The sequence below is a fragment of the Ammospiza caudacuta genome, chromosome 17, assembly GCF_027887145.1.
Source record: "Ammospiza caudacuta isolate bAmmCau1 chromosome 17, bAmmCau1.pri, whole genome shotgun sequence".
NCBI classification, from domain to species: Eukaryota; Metazoa; Chordata; class Aves; order Passeriformes; family Passerellidae; genus Ammospiza; species Ammospiza caudacuta.
In genome coordinates, this window is record NC_080609.1 from 17,230,822 (window position 1) to 17,250,781 (window position 19,960).

The window sequence follows — 19,960 nt, forward strand, 5'->3', positions numbered from 1 at the left end:
AGCAGCTCACAGCCGTGGTGGGGCACAGAGAGGGGCCCTCCTCACTGCCCATGGCCCAGATGGTTCCTCGGCCAGGCTCAGTGTGGCACGGCCCTGCCTTGCTCCCAGGGAGCCGTGGGCAGCACGGGATGCCCAAAGCAGCTCCCGGGGATGGGGATGGCACATGGGCACAGCAGAGCCCAGGCCCCAGCACAGTCAGGCTGCTCTGGGCAGCAGGAGGGGGGCAGGCAGAGAGGGATGTCTCTGGACACAAGACCAGCTGACTTGATCAGCGAGCACTTAATTAATCTGTGTGTGAAGGCTCCATCCACAGCAGCTGTACACAGGAGCAGTGAGGACAGGAAGAATCCTTCAGCAAGAACAAGCAGCAAGACTGTGGCTCCCCAGACCCTCCCTCCAGAGTGAGAAAGCCTTCACACCAGGAGCACAGCCAAGAACTGCTGGCAATGCCAGCAGCCGAGCACAGCCCTCGCTGCTCCATCCCTGTGCATAAATTACCTCCCGGCTCTGAGCTAAACAAAGGGCCCTGAAATAATTCTGCATTTTAATAAAGTCAGCATTCGTGCCACCACCGTCCTTACAGAAGGAGAATTTGCATTTCCTGCTGCCAGCTCGCCCCACACAGCCCACTGGCACTGAGGCCGGAGCACTCGCCTGTGCTCACACCAAGGACAATGTTAGATTTTGTCTCTTAATCACGGTGACACAGGGTAGAGCCTCCCGAAGCCCCAGACCAGAGAGCACACCAGCGTCTCCAAAGCCCTCCAGTGCTGAAGGCTGTCTGAAAGCAGCGCTCTCCAAAACACTTGCCACGGTGGCTGTGCATCCCTCGTGTCCCCCTGGACCCCCTGGCAGCAGCTCCTGCCCCGTGGCTCTGAGCGCTGGTGCTTGCCCTGCTGGTCTGTGTTCCTGGGAAACCTGGAAAGAAACAAACTGCAGTTTCTGGCTCCCAAAGGGAAGGGATCCCCTGGGCCTGGCAGCAGCTGTGCCTCCAGCAGGCAGCGAGCTCAGAGCAGGTGAGCAGCACCAGCATTCTGTGCTGTGCTGATGGTGCCAGACAGGTGCTTGCCCAGACAGGCAGAGCAGAGCAGAGCAGAGCCATGTCTCCCTTCCCTTTGGTGGGCCTGTCACCCTCTCATTTCCCTCCTCAGCCCCCTGTGCTGCACACACAGGCCAGGGGCTGGTCTGCCCTGAAGCACGCTGCCTTTCCAGCTGGAGCTGGGCCAGAGCTCCAGAGTGTCCTGCTGAGGGCTGAGGGGCTGCTGCAGCAGAGGGGCCCGTGGTGCTCCAGGGTCTGCTGTGAGGGTCCCCAGCCCACGCAGCTCTGTCCCACCTGCGCTGGGCTCCTATGGGCTGAGCAAACCTCTGGCTGCAGCAGTGTCTGCATCCCTGCAGGGCCCCCGTGGGTCCCCCTGCCAGCTCTGAGCTCCATCCCAGCCCCTCTGCTGCGGCCAAACCCTGCTGTGGGGATGGCTGCGATCACAGCTCTCAGCGCGTTCAATTACTGCCAGTTAATGATGATTAATTTACAATTAGGGGCCTCTAAAGGGTAGTGTGTCTGTTAAATAAATATTGATCTTTCATTTGTGGCCACAGATATATTGCCCCAGTTATGGGAAGCACTGCAGCAGCAAAGCCAGAGAGACTCCCTGCAGAACCGAGCTCACAGGGCTGCTGGGGCCCGGGGGCTGCCCAGGGCAGGGCACTGGACAAGGATCATGGTATCTGGGGTGCTTCACTGCTGCCTGGACGTGCTCAGTGCTGCGGGTCCTGTTCCCATTTGCAGAAGGGCTGTGGGAATGGGGATGCTGGAGCTGGTGCTTCCCTCTTGCATGGCCCTTAATTGGCCTTGTAAAGCGAACAAATTGTCCAGAGGCTCCACCAGCAGCCTGACAAACTCCTCACTGAATACACCGTGTGTTTTCCACCCCATCTCTGCCATGCTCTGCAGCCTCTGGCCAGCGTGGCCCTGCCAGTGCCCGCACATGCATGCCACACTGTGGGCTACCTGACTTCTATTGGCTGAGCCCACTCTCCAAGAAGTATTTTTCTAAAAATCTCTTATCAATTACTTATTAGCCATATAGCTCTTCTCCTTTTCTGAGGCATTGACCTCAAATAAACAAAGGCCATTTCAACTATTTGCCAGGGCCATCCAGCCCTGAATGCTGGAGCTCAGCAGGGATTTATTTCTGCAGGAGTGTAGCGCTCTTCTTTCTCACCTGTGATTCTTTGCCCCATGCAGATGAGGTGAAACACGATCCCACCCCGCCTCCAGTGTGTCCCAGGAGTCCCTGATGAGTCCTGCTCCTTCTCCCTGGCACATCCCCAGTCACTGTTCCCTCATCTCCCCTCCCCTCTGCAGTGCACGCCTCGGAAGCAGGCTCACCAGGAGAACACTCTCTGGCTTTCTCTTCTGTTTGAGGCATGTGTTTGGAACAGTGCTTTTGTTCCAAATGAACACGTTGATTCATTCAGAAGTGCAGTTTCTGTTTTTGAATCAGCAGAGCTGTTTATGCTCATAGTGTCCATAAAACTGTTATTTTAGTCCTGACACTGATGCTTATGAATAAAATTTAGATCTCATTCAGAAGAACATTAGCTGTAGCTATTTGGCTTCTTGTTAAAGCATTAATTTTTATTGAGACCACATTGCCAAGCAGCTCCTTCTGCATCTTGCAGCAAGCAAGTACCTCCAAGTGGAGATTTGGGTAGGACCAGATGCAGCAGGTGTCCCCCAGCCCCGATTGCAGCAGGGGTCCCCCAGCCCCGATTGCAGCAGGGGTCCCCCAGCCCAGACTGCAGCAGGGGTCCCCCAGCCCCGATTGCAGCAGGGGTCCCCCAGCCCAGACTGCAGCAGGGGTCCCCCAGCCCCGATTGCAGCAGGGGTCCCCCAGCCCAGACTGCAGCAGGTGTCCCCCAGCCCCGATTGCAGCAGGTGTCCCCCAGCCCAGACTGCAGCAGGGCTCCCCCAGCCCCGATTGCAGCAGGGGTCCCCCAGCCCCGATTGCAGCAGGTGTCCCCCAGCCCCGATTGCAGCAGGGCTCCCCCAGCCCCGATTGCAGCAGGGCTCCCCCAGCCCAGAGTGCAGCAGGGGTCCCCCAGCCCCACGGCTCCAACTCTCCATCTGCAGCTGCTGGGTGATGGTGGGAAGCTCCCAGCTCCCCCAGGTGAGCAGGGCACCATTCTCAGGGGAGGTGCTGGGGTCTGCCAGAGCCCTCAGGAGCTGACACAGCAGTGCTTGCTTGTGCTGGGTGGATGTTGGATGTTCTGGTGCCAATTAGCTCTCCTATGTATTTATTGCACCTTTTTGCTTGAAGCAAGCTGTTAAATGTCAGAAACACTTTAGCATTTTAGCAGAAAGATAATTTTTAATAGATTCCACCTACAAAAAGGAGCTGACTGGCAGAATATTAAACTCAGGGAGATTTATTTTTACTCAGTGCCTCCAAACAGCTTGAGATAACCATTTTTGCATGGCTCCTTGCTGATTAATGCTGCTGTCTCTTGCCTGTCCTCCTCACTCGGTGCTGTGGCAGCTGTGGTCTCTCACATCCCATTAACCTTGTCTGCAGAAGGGATACCTGGCCAAAGCGAAGAATTAGCCCTTGTAATTAGGAATGTAAACATCTCACACTGCCTGCTAACATCCACACATCCTTCCCTGCCTGCTACCAAGTGCTTGTTAGGGCAGGATACCCCCATTCAGGCTATTCCTGTCATCAGCTTCCCTCGTACCAGCTTTCAATAATTTCTAGTTGAAGAAAAGCCCAAATAAAGCCCAAATCAAACCCAAAGTAGCTTTGGTTCTTCAGGGACTGAGGTGGATGCTCTGTCAGTGCTGGTTTTGCTCTCAAAAAGTGCCCTGGTATCTGGTGGGGTTTGCTGGGGCTGTGGAGAGGCTTTCCTGTTCCTCAGCAGAGCTGATGGATGCCTGGGATTCACAGCTGGCACTGGCCAAGCAATCGTTGTTAGTGGCGGTGATGTTTGTCCTGGGCACTGTAGCTGGAGGCGCAGCACCAGGCCAGCCCCAGGAGCTGCCGCAGCAGCGCTGCCTCAGGGCTGCAGGGATGGCACCTGGCACCTCTGCCGTGGCCCAGGTTTGGTTTTTGGGTGAAGCTCTATCAGTCTGTTCTCAGTTTGAGCAGTGACTCCCTAGTGCAGGATGGAGCAAATGAGTCATTGTTCATAACACAGCAGCTTCTGAAAATTCAGGTGACTTTATTTGTTTCTCAGTGATATAATGAGCTGTTTTGAGTGATGCTAGATTTAATGGCTAAATCAATGTGTGTGTTTAGTGTTAGCCTTTATTTTAGCACTAAGTGACATGAGATAAGCAGACTTAGAGAGTGTTAATTGGTTTGTGTTTAGCATTTACACTAATCAGACTGTGCAGTGCTGCCCAGAGCTCTTCAACACTAGTAATTCTGTTTATCCAAACCAGGAATTGTTTACTCTATTGACTGGAGTGGCATCAGGCTGCTTTTTCACTCACTTGGATGTTACACTACATGTGTGAATTAACCGAGAGCCCTGGCCAACCCTGAGTGCTGCTGCACACAGCGTGTGGGGAAAGGTGGCTGAGCAAACCCTGCTGAGACAGAATGCAGCAGGGCCCCTGTGCAGGCAGCAGGAGCAGCAGGGCAGCCCTCCTGCCTTGGTGCTGCTGCCCTCGCTGCGAGTGGGGCGGGGGGCAGAGGAGGCTCTGATCCCCATCCCAGCCCCATCCCAGATGGAGCTCCCGTCACTGTGAGTAGGGCAGGAGGCAGAGGAGGCTCTGATCCCCATCCCAGCCCCATCCCAGATGGAGCTCCCGTCACTGTGAGCAGGGCAGGAGGCAGAGGAGGCTCTGATCCCCATCCCAGCCCCATCCCAGATGGAGCTCCCATCACCCCATTCCTGCGTGGAGCCACTCAGCAGCAGGATCACAGCACTCTCTTCCCATGGACCACACACTGGAGAGCTGTGAGACGGGGCTATGGGCTGAGCTGTGGGGCTGTGCTGCCCAGAGAGGGGAACCCCCAGGTCAGTGGGCAGGGGGATGTGCCAGAACCCTCCTCCGCAGTCGTGGCTGGGCTGCCTGGCCTGGGCTCACATCCATCCTCTGCTGATGGGAGCAGATGTCTGGGCAGGAGCCCACCAGAGCATCCCAGGAGCCAGAGACAGCACACTGGCCAGCCAGCAACACACAGCACGGCTGCCTTCAAAATGGCTTGGAAATTGCCTCACCACTGCTCTGTTCCCATCACCTGGCTGGTTTTATTAGAGTTGGTTTTGGATCATTTAATTTTTATCTAAACATTCACTTCCCAGCTGAGCTCTTGGAGAGCTCTGGCTCCCTGGCTGGTGCTGAGCCCCTGGAAATGGAGCTGCCTGCAGGATGTGCTGACAGCCCTTGCTGCTGCTGAGCTGCCTCCTGAGCTGTCCCTGGCCCTTCCCCGTGCAGCTCCAGCGCTCGCTTTGCTCCTGGGCTCCTGCAGGGGTGGGTTTGGGTCACCCGTGGGAGCCCACGGTGCGCTTCCCCAGCAGGGATGCTCTGGGTAAGAGAGGCCAGGCATGCCACAGGCTGCTCCTGCTCCAGGCTGCTCTGGGCCCTGCTGGGAGGCACAGCAAGATGAATTTCCTTTTGGTTTGCAAAGTGCTGTTTTACTGATTTCTGCCAACCAGCCCCAAAGTGGGTTGCGGTGCCCCTCAAGTGCCACCCCTGGGGACGGTGGAGAGAACCCAGAGTCATCATTATCTGGAGCTGCAGGGGCATGGTGACATCCCTGGGATGGACGTTAAATCACCGTGTGAGGGCAAGCAGAGGATGTCACTGGGGCTCAGGGAGGAAGCTCTGCGGTACCGTTTGCACTGACTGTGTGATCCGAGTCAGAATGAGAATCATAAATCTTGATTATTCTCTGTCTCAGCTGATTTGAACCAAATGCCTTGGACAGGGATATAGTTCACATCTCGCTGAAAACTGCAAAAAAACTGATTAAATGTACAAACTGATATCAATAGCACTCTATCTCTGTTAATGCCCAAACTGTCAGAGTTTGGGGAGAGGATCCTGTGTGGGCAGGCTCTGTCCCAGCCCAGATCAGCCTCCTGAGGGGTTTCAGAGCAGCTTTCTCCCCACTGTTACTTATTTTGGTGCTTCGTTCCTGCAATTCTGGCTGTTATTATGATGCTGTCAATTACGGATGGCATCTCTGATTCTGATTGCACTTTGCTTACAATTAAGCATCCTATAGAAAAATGGAAATGCTGGGTCATTAACATAGTGTAATAATAAGGTAAACCATTCAATTATGGAGGAAAAACCACTTTGAATAATAAGGATATTGTATGCCTAAAAGACATTCAGATGCCAATGTATTACCATTCTTGCATACATAATAAATGAACTTAAACCCAAAAATAATCAACAGAAGCAAATAATAAATAGCTGTGCCCTCGGCAGCAGCCTGGCTGGCATCACTCCCTCCCGGGGCAGAGGAGCAGCTCTGGGCTGGGAATGGACAAGTCCTGGATCCGTGCAGTCCCTGGCAGCGGTTTTGGGAGGTGCCTCGGCCGCTGCAGGACTCGTCTGATGCTGGAACGGACGCGGTCGCCACTTGCACGGGGAGGAGGGAGAGGAGGGGCTGGGCACTGGTGTGCAAGGGGAGCGCGGGGGCTCTGCCCGGGGCACCTGCCGGGCTCCAGAGGCTGCATGCAAACGCTCAAGCCGTGGGATGTCGTGCTTTGGGCAGCGGAGAGGCGCACGCAGTTGGGGAGATCTCGCCACTCAGTGTCCCTGTGGAGGGATTTAGAGCTGGCTTTGCTGGGAGAGCAAAGAGAGAGCCGTGACCTCCCCACCCGCCCTTCAGCCGCTCTGCCTGCAGCGATGGCTCGCATGGATCCGTCTCACTGACAGCTCACAAGGAGCGGCAAACTGCAGGTGTGAAGGTGCAGAGGGTCATGCTCCTCCAGCACCCCTGACCTGCCCGGGGCTCCTGTGGCAGCCTGGGTTGTGGTTTTGTGTCCAGCCCGCTTATGCTGGTGCCTGTGCCGCGCCCAGCTGGGGCTCAGCGCAGGGTGTGGACGATTACTGCTGTTTGCAGCCTCTTTGGCACTACCGCTCCTCCGTAACAATTCCCAGCCTTTTAGCTGCTGATGGCTTACCTATTACTCTGGCACTGCGTTAGGATAACATCCAGATACATCTGAAGAATAGAATTTATTTACTCTTTTCCCTGAAAAGCTTTTAGTATGATACAGCTGTGGTGCTTTCACTTAGGCAGCCATTATTGCCAGCGTGTTTTTCCTGGTAGAATTAAATTTTCCTGAAGATGAAAAAGGACTCCTCAGGATTTGCAGCTCCAAACCACTATATTTTAATATTTTGTTTCCCTGGCCTTCTTTGGGAAGGGCCCATCCCATATTTGGGAAACTGGAGTGATTTGACCACCCAGTTGAGTCTGATCAGTGTTAGGTGCGCACAGAGCTCTCCCCATGAGCCGTGGCTTTTCCAACTGGCTGCTCCAGGTACTGCAGCCTGCAATGCCAACAGCATCTGCTATTGACAGTCCTGAAACTTCCACAGGCGCCACAGCAGCCGTCAGGGCTGGCTGGGTGGGAGCAGTCCGGGACAGGAGCGCTCCTGCACGGGTGTCCCTGCGGGCTCCAGGTGCTCTGCTTGGGGCAGGAGGAACACAGCCGGTGCTGAGGGCCCCTCCTGCTGCATATCGGTATTGATCTCCCAGACTGGAATCCCAAAGGGGTGGGAAGGGAGTGTGTGTGATGGCTGCTGCCAGCGGGGTGCACTGGGTTGCATGATTCAGAGAGGTTTCTGTCCTGCAGAGGTTGAATGTGCATCAGCATTTCATGTAGCTCTGCCCCATAGCTGAGCACCGGCATGGGGCACGAAGAACCAGTGGAAAGTGAGTGAACTGGCACGGAGAGGGCTTGAACTGCTGTGTTGAAGGGAAATCTGGGCTGGGAGCAGACTAGCTGGACTTGAACATCCCCAGTAAGAGGAGCAGGCCTCCCCCTGCCTGCCATGAGTCCTTTGCTATAACTGTGACTACACAGTAACTAAATCCAGCAGACAATGCTGAGATTCCCAGTGAATAGGATCTTGGCCTTCTGTAGGGAATGGTAGTGAGACTTCATCAAAATCTCTTTGGCAGCAGAGGGGCTAGAAATATGCATTTCCAACCTTTCTCACAACCTGTTCCATACATGCTAAACAACAATAAATCTTGCACTGAAATTGGAGAGATTGGGCCAAATTTATCCCTGGTCAAGCAATGTCAGGCACTTCCCCATCAGGAACCCCCTGGCACTAACCTGAGCCTATCCAATTTGTGTGAGAGCTGTGCAGGCAAGGGATTTGGGCACAAGGCAGCAGCCGTGTCCCAGAGGAGATCCACTTGAGGAGAGAACAGAAGAAAGCAAGATTTAGCATTAGGATCATAATTTCAGATTACATTGTGCAAGTATCAACAGTCTATACTCATGAGAGCCTTGGGGAACACAATGCTGCAGCAGCTCTCCCAGCTAGCCTGATCAGTGAGGGCTGGTTTTAATTGCAGCTGAATGGATCTAACCTTGTGATGTCTGTTCACAAAGCATTGCCAGATTAATATAGGTTCCATAGTTGCTACTGCTAAAAGACTTTAATGGATCAGCTTAGTACTCTGCTCCATGATTATAGCATTCCTACCCACCTATCATGCCTGAGCCAGATGGTCCCAGTGAAATCAGAGCATATTTATATTTTTGTCTGCTATTCAGCCACCTGCCCACTGATTTTGTTGCATAGTGGTAGGAGGAGAGGAGACTTCCCGGGTGCAGTTTGCCCCCCTGCCCTTTCCCAGCCCCGGTATCTGCCCCAGCTCCTGGCAGACCCCAGAGGAGCCCCAGGCTCCCCTCTCAGGCTGCCAGGGCGCCTTGCCCGGCTCTCTGAGGGCAGCCCCCGGCCCGGGTGCGGCGCGGCCCCGGCTCCTGGCACAGACACGGCTGCTCCCAGGGCGCTGGGCGATGTTTCCCGTGCCATTGGTGATGGGAGCCATTAAGAAGGTACAAGTACTGAAGAGATCTTGAGCGATGCCTATAAAACCTTTGAATCCTTGACAGAATCAATAGCAGGTTCTCAGGAGTAACTTCTTATCCAGGCCAACTTAAGCACATGCCAATGAGCCGTTAAAGATTTTGCATTTTGTGGAGACACAGAAGCCCTTTCATTGGGATTGCTGGACTCTAGACTAGGCGATATTGTGAAAAATCGCGTTAGACATAGGCTGTGCTCCGAAGGCACTTTCCCATGTCCGGGGGTGCGGCTGCAGGGGTGCCCTGGGTGCAGCCTCGCTGCAGGCACCGCTGCGGAGCGAGCCCGGGCGGGTCGGCCCCCGGTGCAGGGATGCCCCAGCAGGCGGGGGCAGCGGGCAGGAGCAGCGGGCAGGAGCAGCCTGCAGGCAGCCTGAGGAGGTTCATGCCCCCGGTGCAGGGATGCCCCAGCAGGCAGGAGCAGCCTGTGGATGTGGATGCCCCCGGTGCCGGGATGCCCCAGCGGGCAGGGGCAGCGGGCAGGAGCAGCCTGCAGGCAGCCTGAGGAGGTTCATGCCCCCGGTGCCCGCAGCCCCGCCGGGCGCTGCCCCCCGCGCTCTGGCCGCCTCCCCGATACCTTTGCTATTGACACGGATTCCAATTTGGCATCTCGGTTGCCATGGCAGCCCCAAGCTGCCATTCTCTGATCAGCTCGGCTCTCCGCGAGTCAACACGCGTTAGCACCTGCGTTGGTATGGCAACCCGGGAGCGCGCTGCGGACGGACCGACGGACCGACGGACGGACGGCCGGCCGGCTCCAGGCAGCCCTGGGCGCACTGGCAGAAGGGCTGGCCCTGCTGAGGGACACTGGGACACTCCCAAGCCGCAGCTGCCTCTTGCTCCCTGGCTGCACTGGGCTCCGGGGCTCCCACATCCTGCAGGGCCGGGGGACGCGGGGAGAAACTCAGCGGGGACACGGCTGGCACAGAGCAACCCCAAACTGCCCCTCACGGGAGTGTTCTGCATGGACAGCGAATGGCTTCGGAAACCCTGGGAAGAGGGAAAGCTCCTTGTTTTGGAGAGGGAAACCAATAGTGCCGGCAGCCACTAATTTGGGGTTACAAGCCCTGCAAAAGCAGAATGCAAGTCACAGAGAGGGGTTGTTCACCCCCTTCTCCCAGCCACCAGATCCCTAACCATTAAACTCTTCCAGTGAGTCTCCTGGGGATAGTTCCTTTGGCCCCCAGTCTGAGCTGGCACCCACTTTTCTGAAAGGGCTTTATAATTTGTGTTTAGTGTTTTTTAACAGACATACGTGAGCTGTTTGAATTAGAGCAATGTGAATCTATTAGGCAGCGACAGATGCAGGTTTTGTGTCTCTTATTAGAAGGGATTGGCTTCTGAGGTTTAGTGATGTGCAAAGGATTGGACTTTGGAGAGATTAAAATTATTTTCAGCGTTAAGCACAATATTTCTGAGCTAATGCACTCTTGAATATAGATTCACAGACTGAAAAGATTATAAAACATTAAACCTATGTAAATTCAGCTGTAAATTTATGTTTGAACAAATTCAACAAGAGATTTGACTCGGGGGCTTATAGCAAATGGGTTCTGCTTTTAATGCTTACTGCGGGCTCGGTTGCAATGCCGCTCTCCCCTTGAAAGTCCCACGCCTGCTGAATTACTGGCAGGTCACAGCTGACAGCTCAAGCAATTATACTGGAATGTGTTAATAATAAAAAGAAAAAGGATTCATGTTTGTCTTTTCAGAAGACAAAAGCAGCTGTTTGCTCCACCCCAAGGAGCAGCAGAGAAGAGCTCTGTGGGCAGGTGACACTTGCAGCACCTGGCCATCTCCTCTTTCCACGGCAGCTGTGCAAATCCTCGTCCTCCTCTGTGATCCCCCAAGCCCTGGGAGTTGCTATGAAGTTTTTTCTCTTGTTGAGAACATGAAAACACAGTTAACAAAGACTCTTTTTGAGTGGGATTGCAGGAAACCTGCAACATGGTGAACAAGCTGCCTACACAGAGATAAATGACAGCTGTGACTGAAGGAATAAACAAGATAATCTGGATTTAAATAAACCACAAGGGGATTTTGGCAACATGCAAATTTGCAAATTTATAAAATGTATCCTTTGAAAATAAAGAGCTTGTTTGAAACCAGCAGTTAAGAGCAATTACCGGAGCACATTTTCCCAATGAGGGTCCCTGCTCCAAGCCAGGGTGGGCAGGAGCCAGCTGTCCTGCTGGAGGCTCTCCATGCACAGAGCAGAAACCTGGCGTGAGAGCAGCAGCCCCTGTGCAGCTCAGGGGGCACAGAGCACTCTGCCCCTCCTCAGCCTCTGAGGAGCACTGGGCAATGAACAGGAAAGGAGAGAAATATCCAAAGCCCAAGCAAGTGCTCAGTAATAGATATTGGATCATCTGCTTGATGATTCCCGGGTCCAAGGCCAGCATGGCAGCCCGGTGTTGGCACTGCACAGTGTGGTGCTGCTGCACCCACAGCTCAAGGGGACGATGCCCATCCCGTGAGGGGGCAGGGGGCTGGCTCATGCCTGTGCCAGCAGGGCTCCTGCCAGGGGATCGCTGTCACTGCTCCCCTTTTCCAGGCGAGCCGTGGTAAGAGAGAAGAAGGGCAGGTGGGGAGACAGCAGTGGCAGAGCCGTGAGCAGACATGTCCCATTCCAGCCCTCGCCCCTGCAGTGCCCTGTGCAGGCATGCCAGGCACAGTCACTCCCTGGCCGTGCATCTGCAGCGACCAGACCGGCCTCGAAAGGGACACAGACACTGCAGGAAAGCCAAAATGTGTTCAGAGGGAGCAAAGCCCCAGCCCCACACTGCAAACTGCTCTGCACCAGCCGCTGCAGGGGAGCCCTGTGCGCTGCTCTGCCTGCACACAGAGCTGGTTAGAATTCTGTCGGCACACACGCAATTAGGGCTGAGCACATGGCAGCAGCTCTGTGAAGGTTAACTGCTCTGAGGAGCATTCCTGCCGCGCCAGAGGCTCGGCTGCTCCAGCTTTAACACCCCTGCTATTCCCAGCAGCAGGAGCTGGCCGTGCAGCGTGCTGCTCTGTTTGGCAGCGCTTACCGCGTGCCACCGGCTGCACACAGGGCACCCGACCCCGGGGCTGCAGGCTAAGCCTCCTTCACCTGCACAGGGCAGCTCGGCTCCTGCCCAGCAGAGCAGCGCCAGGGGGGATTCTGAAACGCAGCAGAGTTTGGGGTAAAGCCTTTCTGTATGCGTGTCCCAGAGCCACAGTCATTCCGGGCTCTGCATGGCCAGCGTGTCCTGAGGACAAACTGTGGCTTCCAGCTTTATGCTTAAAACCGTGCAGCAAATGCTGAATCTGCTTCTCCTCCTCTTTTCCTTGATCGCTGCTTCCCTGTTTTCTCTCCTCAGTGCCAGCCCATCCATCTATTTGTCTTTATTGTGCACAGAGTTAAACACAGTCCTTAAATGTGGCAACACTTCCAGATTATTAGCTCTGCAATTTCTTGGCTCTCTTTTATTATGGTAACATCATCTGAAGGGGCAGTTGTAATTAACGTTTGTTCATGCTTCTTTTATAAACCCCCAGTGTGTTTGTTTTATACAAACCAAACCAAACCAAAAGCCCTGGGGCATCAGGTGCTGCAGTGGGGAGCAGACACCATGTGGCTGCTGTCCTTGCAGCAGGTGGGTTGCTCCCCATCCTGCCCATGGGCTCCTGTGGGAGTGGGCACGGAGCAGTGCTGCTGGGGGCAGCACCTCCCACTCCCCCACGCCCTGTAGGACAGCAGTGGGCACCCAAGGGCTCCTCCCTGATCATCCGTGGGTCTTGCTGTGATGTGCATAGCCACAAAAGCTGCTTCCTTCCCACAGGGCTGTTAAATTCAGGTACTGGATTCCCCAGGGAAGCTGGTCTGTAATTCTGCAGCATCTGCAGTCCCCAGGTGCTCCTATCCCTCTTATTTTTTTTCTTAATTTTTTTCTTAAAGGAATAAATACCTCAAGATACACCATTCTGACTAATCCTTGCTCCCTTTGTGCCACTGCTGCTCAAGTGGCTGATGCAAGGCACACATGAAGCACCAGAGTGCTCTGGACAGAAGGCTTGCAGGCCCCTTGCCATTGGGAAGGCAGCTGCAGCAGGACCTGGTGCACGGGGAGAGGCTGGCCAGCAGCATGCTGGCCCAGAGACAGGGAGAGCTGCAGCCCTGCAGGCTGCACTGCTGGTGCTCAGTCAGGACTGTTCAGCAGGAAAGGCTCTGCAGCAGGACAGGGGCAGCCGAGGAACGCCAGCCTCTTCACCCAAAGTGCTGAGGACACTGGCAGCCCTGTGGCAGCAGCAAACCCACCCTCACTCTTGCCTTGAGACCCCTCATCACCCCTGTTCCCAGCAGAGCAAGCCTGGTGGGCTGGACGGTGCCAGCCATGAATACACAGATTACAGAGGCGTTAAAGCCAGATGATGCCTTTAGCAGACAAATAGGAGGTGACAGTGACAGGCACATCTAGCAGGCTGTGCCTGTCCTCTGCTTCCGCTCCAGGCTTCAGCTGTGTTATTCCTGAAATGGGTCTTCCTGGGGCCCAGCACTTTGACGTCAGCCTTACTGTGGCTGTCGCTGCCCAAGGTGCTCTCACAGAGCCATTTCAAGCCTATCCACGTTATTTCCTCACCATATGTTTGTACTAAGAATAGTTGCAGTACAGAGGGATAATCCTGCAAGGCCATGGGCATGGCCACCCTCCGTTCTGACCCGGCAGATCTGCCCAGCGCCGTGGGTGATTTCCACTGCCCCGTTGCTGTCCTTGGCGCTGAGGCCGGGCTGGGGCTGCCCACGGCTGGGCACGGCGAGGCTGGCGGGGGGCAGCAGGCAGGCCCTGGCTGCGGCACAGCCTCCAGCCCCCGCGCCATCTGGCAGCACAACAGGTGTCACCGAGGCTGTGACACTCCTGCAGGGGACACCATGTGGGTCCCTTGCAATGCAGCTTATTCTGTGATTCTGTGATCACTTAAAAGCCCCTGGCTGGCTATGATAATCCTTAACTGGTGGCACTGGGACAAGAATTTACCTCTTCATTTTCTTAGACATAACTGCTATCTCGCTGCAGTTTCATTTTACAATATGGTAATATGCTATCCAGGAAAATCTTGCTACATGCTAATTTATCCAGTAGGCAAATTCCTTTTGGCTAATAAAAGTGCTTGCACAGGAAGCTCAAAACCCAGCTGCAATTAATTATTGACAGAGCATGTGAATTAGAGATAAAAGAAAAGTCATTCTTTCTCACACACAAGATAGTAAATAAATTTAATTATTGTACTAGAAGCAAGGGATCTTATTCTGTATTAAGTTTTATTAGCTGAGACATTTAAAAGCATGTCATCATAACAAAAAGGTCCTGTGTAATCCGAACTGCGGCGCTCCGTACACGGCTCGGGAGTGAATAGGCTTAATTGAGCAAATGGGAGCAGATGGCTTCTGAGCAGGCAGGTATTGTGCGGGTTTAGTGTCAATTAGCTTTGGTCTACACGCGCCTGTGGCAAATTGTCTGCATAATGTGTCACCGAGGCTGCTGTTACATTTTGGGTGCCCACTGTGGCCGGGGCTGAGAAGAAGCACAGCCAGCAGGGCTTGGGTCTGGGGACACACACGAGTGACAGCATCCCTCCTCCTGCGTGTCCCATCACACCTGCGCCAGGTGCCAAGCCCCGCCTGCCCCTCGCTAACCCCTGCTCTGCTTTGGCACAGGAACGTGATGCCCAAGACGCTGGAGGGCCAGATCACCATGGAGAAGACGCCCAGCTACTTTGTGACCAACGAGGCCCCGCGGCGCATCCACTCCATGGCCAAGGACGCCAAGCTGATCGTGGTGGTGCGCGACCCCGTCACCCGCGCCATCTCGGACTACACACAGACCCTCTCCAAAAAGCCAGAGATCCCCACCTTCGAGGTGCTGGCCTTCAAGAACAGGACCCTGGGGCTGATTGATGCCTCCTGGAGCGCTATCCGCATTGGGATTTATGCCCTGCACTTGGAAAACTGGCTCCAGTATTTCCCCCTCTCCCAGATCCTGTTTGTCAGTGGTGAGAGGCTCATCACTGACCCAGCTGGGGAAATGGCCAAGGTCCAGGACTTCTTAGGCCTCAAGAGGATTGTGACAGAGAAGCATTTTTATTTTAATAAGACGAAGGGGTTTCCCTGTCTAAAGAAGCCAGAGGACAGCAGTGCTCCCCGGTGCTTGGGCAAGTCCAAGGGTCGAACTCACCCCAAAATAGACCCAGATGTTATCCACAGACTGCGGAAGTTTTACAAACCCTTCAATGTCATGTTTTACCAAATGACAGGCCAAGATTTCCAGTGGGAGCAGGAAGAAAGTGATAAGTAGAACCACAAAATCAGGAAAAAATATTTTTTTGTTTTTGGGATGTGAATCATCATTTGAGACCCAAAACTCTCTTGGGGCCAGAGGCTCATCCCTGTGCGTAACAGGCTCTCGTGCTGCCAGGGCTGCAGCAGAAGTGGCCCCAGGTGTGCAGTTGGAACTGTTGTGTCACCTCGGGCTGCACTGGGCTCTCCCCAGCGCAGCACTGGGGCCAGGGCAGGTGGGAGGAGGAGGAGGCAGGGGGAGCACGGCTGCTCAGGTGAGGGGCACTCTGTGTCAGCGTGTCGCTGCTGGTGTCCCCCTGCAGCCAGGCAGGCAGGACCAGACCTCCTGCCCAGCAAGAGGGTGGCTCCCAAAACCCAGCGCTGGGACAAACCCAGAGATTTGATTTCTCCTGCCCTGCACTTTAGTTTTGCCCAAACAGCAGCATCAGATCTGGTAAATTCAGGCCTTGTGCACTCACATGCACACTGGTCTTCATGTGTGGAAGGAATAAAGCCAGTTATGCTGCAAAGGAACTATGTACAGGAACTTCATTTGCACCAAACGTTTCAATTACTTCTTGCACTAAAACTAGAATTTACCAAGTGCCACAGACACCTGGTCTCAATTCTCCTCTGACTGATGGGTGCACCTCCACTGTTGGAAGAGAGTTGTTCCTTTTTGCTGAGATGCTCAGTGAGATCAGAACTGGGATCCCCCCAGGTCTCCATCCTCCTGGGGGCTGAACGAGCACTCCAGGCTCCCAGAGTGAGCCAGGCTCCCACTGCCCAGCCAGGCTGCCAAGGCACAGTGTGGTGCCCGGAGTGGTGCCCACGCAGCTCCTCCTGGCCAGGCTGTGCCATGCCCTGCTCCCTGCCCCATGGTTTGGAGCCATGTGGGGACCGAGGGGCAGGAGGGCTGGGACAGCCTGGCACGGGCTCTGACAGGCAGCACCCCTGGCACTGCCATTTGTTTGCACCTTGAAAATGCAATCCCTGCTGCTTGCTGTGGACAGCTGGGGTGGCAGAACAGGGAAGCAGCCTTCATCTGACTTCAGAATTACAAAAGAGCAATCGATTCCCAGGGCAAGCACCGCTCAGCGCATAAAACATGTGCTTTCTAGTGGAAATGACCAAGTCACCCAAATTTGCAAATCCTGGTAGAAATTATAGACTAAATGTCTATTCCCACTCGATCCCCCAGTGTCATAAGAGCTGTTTGCTGGGCCCAGCAGAGAGGAGCAGAGCTTTCACACAAGTGCACAGCTCCACCTCCACTGCTGCAGAAACCAGGCAGAGGGGGAGCAGAGGTGAAGCATAGCTGCTGAAATGGTCCCTTGTGTGGTGATTTCTCAGGGCACTCAGACACTGCTGGCAGCTCTCTTTGCTCTGATGAGGGCTAAGGCTGCCTGCAGCTCGGGTACAGCCCCATGAGAGCCCCCTCACGCTGGGCAGAGGTGCAGGAAGGGGCTGCTGCAGGAGGACCAGGACCCAGTTGTGGTTCAGGTGAAAGAACTCCCTAGAACTCTAGTTCAGCAGATGAAATCACTGCTGCATTCACTGGGTGAGAAGCTGACCCTGCTCAGGGTTCCAGGGCCTGTCTGTGGCTCACCATGCCATGGAATGGTGCCAGTGCCTTGGACTGCATGAGAAGAGCTGAAGCCATTTGCACCATTCACCACATGGCCCGTGCTGAGGGACACTGCGAGGTCCCTGCTGCCACCCGCCAGTTCCCATCAGCCTGGGCAGATGTAAGAACAGCTCCTGACATAGTACAGTTTTCACTAACCCACAAACTCCCAAATTACTACAGGAAAATTGGAAGTATATAATAAGAATAATCTTATGATGTTTCACACATTATTCAAATATCAGAACAGGTCCTACACGAAACCTGTGGTTGCAGGATTTGGTGCAAGATGCTGAATGGAGGCCAAGGGGCTCCAGGCCCGGTGTGCCCCTCAGCAGAGGATGTCTGGGAGTCTCTGCCTGTCCCTGCAGCCCAGCCTGGAGCAGGGCTGGGCATGGAGCTGGCACTGACTCTGGCTGCCTGGCACAGGGGCTCAGCTCGGGGCTGGGGGCTCCTGGCCGGGCTGGGGACCCTGTGCCCCTCCTCACTGCTGCCCCCACACTCCCTGCTGTCATTTCTGCCATATATTCAGAGTTTATTTTTTATACCAGATGCCATCTCCAGCTGGGCAGGAGCTGATGGGCGCCCATGGGAGAGGAGACCGCGCTCCTGTGCCCTGGGTGCCTGCTCCATGGGCACGCAGCGTGGTGGGACAGCGCAGTGCAGCCGCCAGCCCTGTCCCAGGTGCAGCTGTGGTGCTGCCAGTGCTGCAGCGCTGCAGGGAGCAGGGCCATGCCAGCACCCTGCGCTGGGGCACGGGCGCTGGGCTGGGCTGGGGGTGGCGTTATTTTGTTTTGCTCTTCGGAAATGCGCCCCACTGCAGCTGGGGCTGGATGGGGGGGGATTATTTTCTATCTGGCCAGAGAGAGGCCTGCCAAATGAGAGTCAGGTTAATAACACTTTTTTTAAAAAAACTATTCAAATGTCAGCATTAGAATACCCAGGAAATTGAATTTTGTATTTGGTTTCAATTAGCAAAGCATAAATTATATTTAATTTTATACACAGACTGAGTGATTCATTGTTCTGGAAAAGCTGGTACTTTCTGGTTCAGAGACTGGAAATGGAGAGTGGGTCTGTTCTGAATCTTCTTGCTGTGCTGTCACTGCCTCCCCAGTGCGTCTCTGTCCGTCAGTGTCTCTGTACCTGAGCGATGTGACTGTCCTGAACTGAACCCTGGAACCCCCAGCACTAAACAATAAATCATTGTAGCAGCTGCATTTCTTGGCTCCATTTCTCCTGGCCCCCCAGCAGCACCAACACCCCATGAGCAGAGCCACAGCAGGACAGCACTCACTGTGACCCCAGCTCACCTGGCTCCTGTGACCCCACCTGGCTGCTGTGACCCCACCTGGCTGCTGTGACCCCACCTGGCTGCTGTGACCCCACCTGGCTGCTGTGACCCCAGCCCACCTGGCTCCTGTGACCCCACCTGGCTGCCATGACCCCACCTGGCTGCTGTGACCCCACCTGGCTGCCGTGACCCCACCTGGCTGCCATGACCCTGGCCCACCTGGCTGCCCCACAGGCCGTGGCCCCCATGGCCAACAGGGCTGGACAAGGCAGGTGCTGCAGCCAGGACCAGAATGAGCACCAGGAGCAGAACACCTGGGCCAGCCTGCAGGTCCTGGATGGGGGACAGCTCTCCTCACTGACCTCTCAGTTTGGGGTGCACCTCCCAAGGCCACAAAGAACAAATCCCCGAGCAATACCTGGGAGATTTCACTGCTGCTGATTAAGGAAAAATCAGTGGCTAATAAAAAGAGAGGGGTGAGGGAGGGCTGGCTGCCAGGGTAAGAAATTTGGAGGAAAATTTTTTAATCTTATTTTATGCGCACAATTTCCTGCTTGTTTAAAAAAAGGTTATTTCACAGCATGGTCCTATTGTGTCATCTGATAAAAACCACAGAAAAACTTTTATCGACAAAATTAGGAAGTAGTGAACTATAAAATTGCTAATTATTTTCTAGTAAATTTACTTTTAAATAACTTTAGACACCAATTACAGGCACCATTAAGCACCATTAACACTGGGTATATTTACCAAACAAGGATGGAATACTTATTCAAATCAAGATCATTTTGGTGTAGATTCTGCTGTTTGGAAAACAGCCCCCTCTCACCAGATATTTAAAAAGCCATCAGAAGATCCATCACACCTCGGGTTCCGAACCTTTGAGTGTTGGTGTGGCGCAATTCAACCCTTGCAGGAAACGCCTGTGAACAGGAGCTGTGTCCCGAGGGCAGTGCCCGTGCTCTCTGCAGTGCCCACAGCCCTGGGCAGTGCCCGTGCCCTCCGGAGTGCCTGCACCCCTTGGCAATGCCTGCAGCCCTGGGCAGTGCCCATGCTCTCTGCAGTGCCCATGCTCTCTGCAGTGCCCTCAGCCCATGCCCTGGGCAGTGCCCACTACCTGCCCTGGGCAGTGCCCTCAGCCCTGGGCAGTGCCCGTGCTCTCCTCAGTGCCCGCAGCCCTAGGCAGTGCCCGTGCCCTGGGCAGTGCCCGTGCTCTCCGCAGTGCCCGCAGCCGGTGCCCTCGCCCCTGCCCGGTGCCGGACACTGCCGGGATGAATGCCAGCCCTCACCCTGTAGTGGAGGTTGCCAGGCAGCTGTCAGAGCGCTGGCTGCAAAGCTGCCACCTGCTCCCACCTTCCTGCTGTCATCTCTGACATCCTCATTATTTATTAACTGCCCGGTACCCAACAGGCTGCCGCTGATGCAGAGATGCTCAGATTATGCAGGTTCGATATGCTGCCTGCCTCCAAGGTCACGTCCTCCAGGGTGTCTTGCAAACCAGAATGAAGAGGTACCAGCAAAGATGCAACATGTTCTGTATTGCTGATGCCAGATTTCAAACAGAGCCCTTTGAATAAGGATGACTTACTACACAGCATCATGGAATTGTTTAGGTTGGAAAAGGTCTCCAAGACCACTTAGTCCAACCATTCCCCCGGCACTG

General features: G+C 54.6%; 1 protein-coding gene across 1 annotated transcript in view; it reads left to right on the top strand.

Moving 5' to 3' along the window:
• Window positions 1–15,395, top strand: part of HS3ST4 (heparan sulfate-glucosamine 3-sulfotransferase 4) — a 51,965-nt gene extending 36,570 nt beyond the window's left edge. The window contains exon 2 of the mRNA XM_058816185.1: window positions 14,759–15,395. Coding sequence (XP_058672168.1) covers window positions 14,759–15,395 — 637 coding nt within the window. The remainder of the gene's footprint in view (window positions 1–14,758) is intronic.
• Window positions 15,396–19,960: the final 4,565 nt, after the last annotated feature.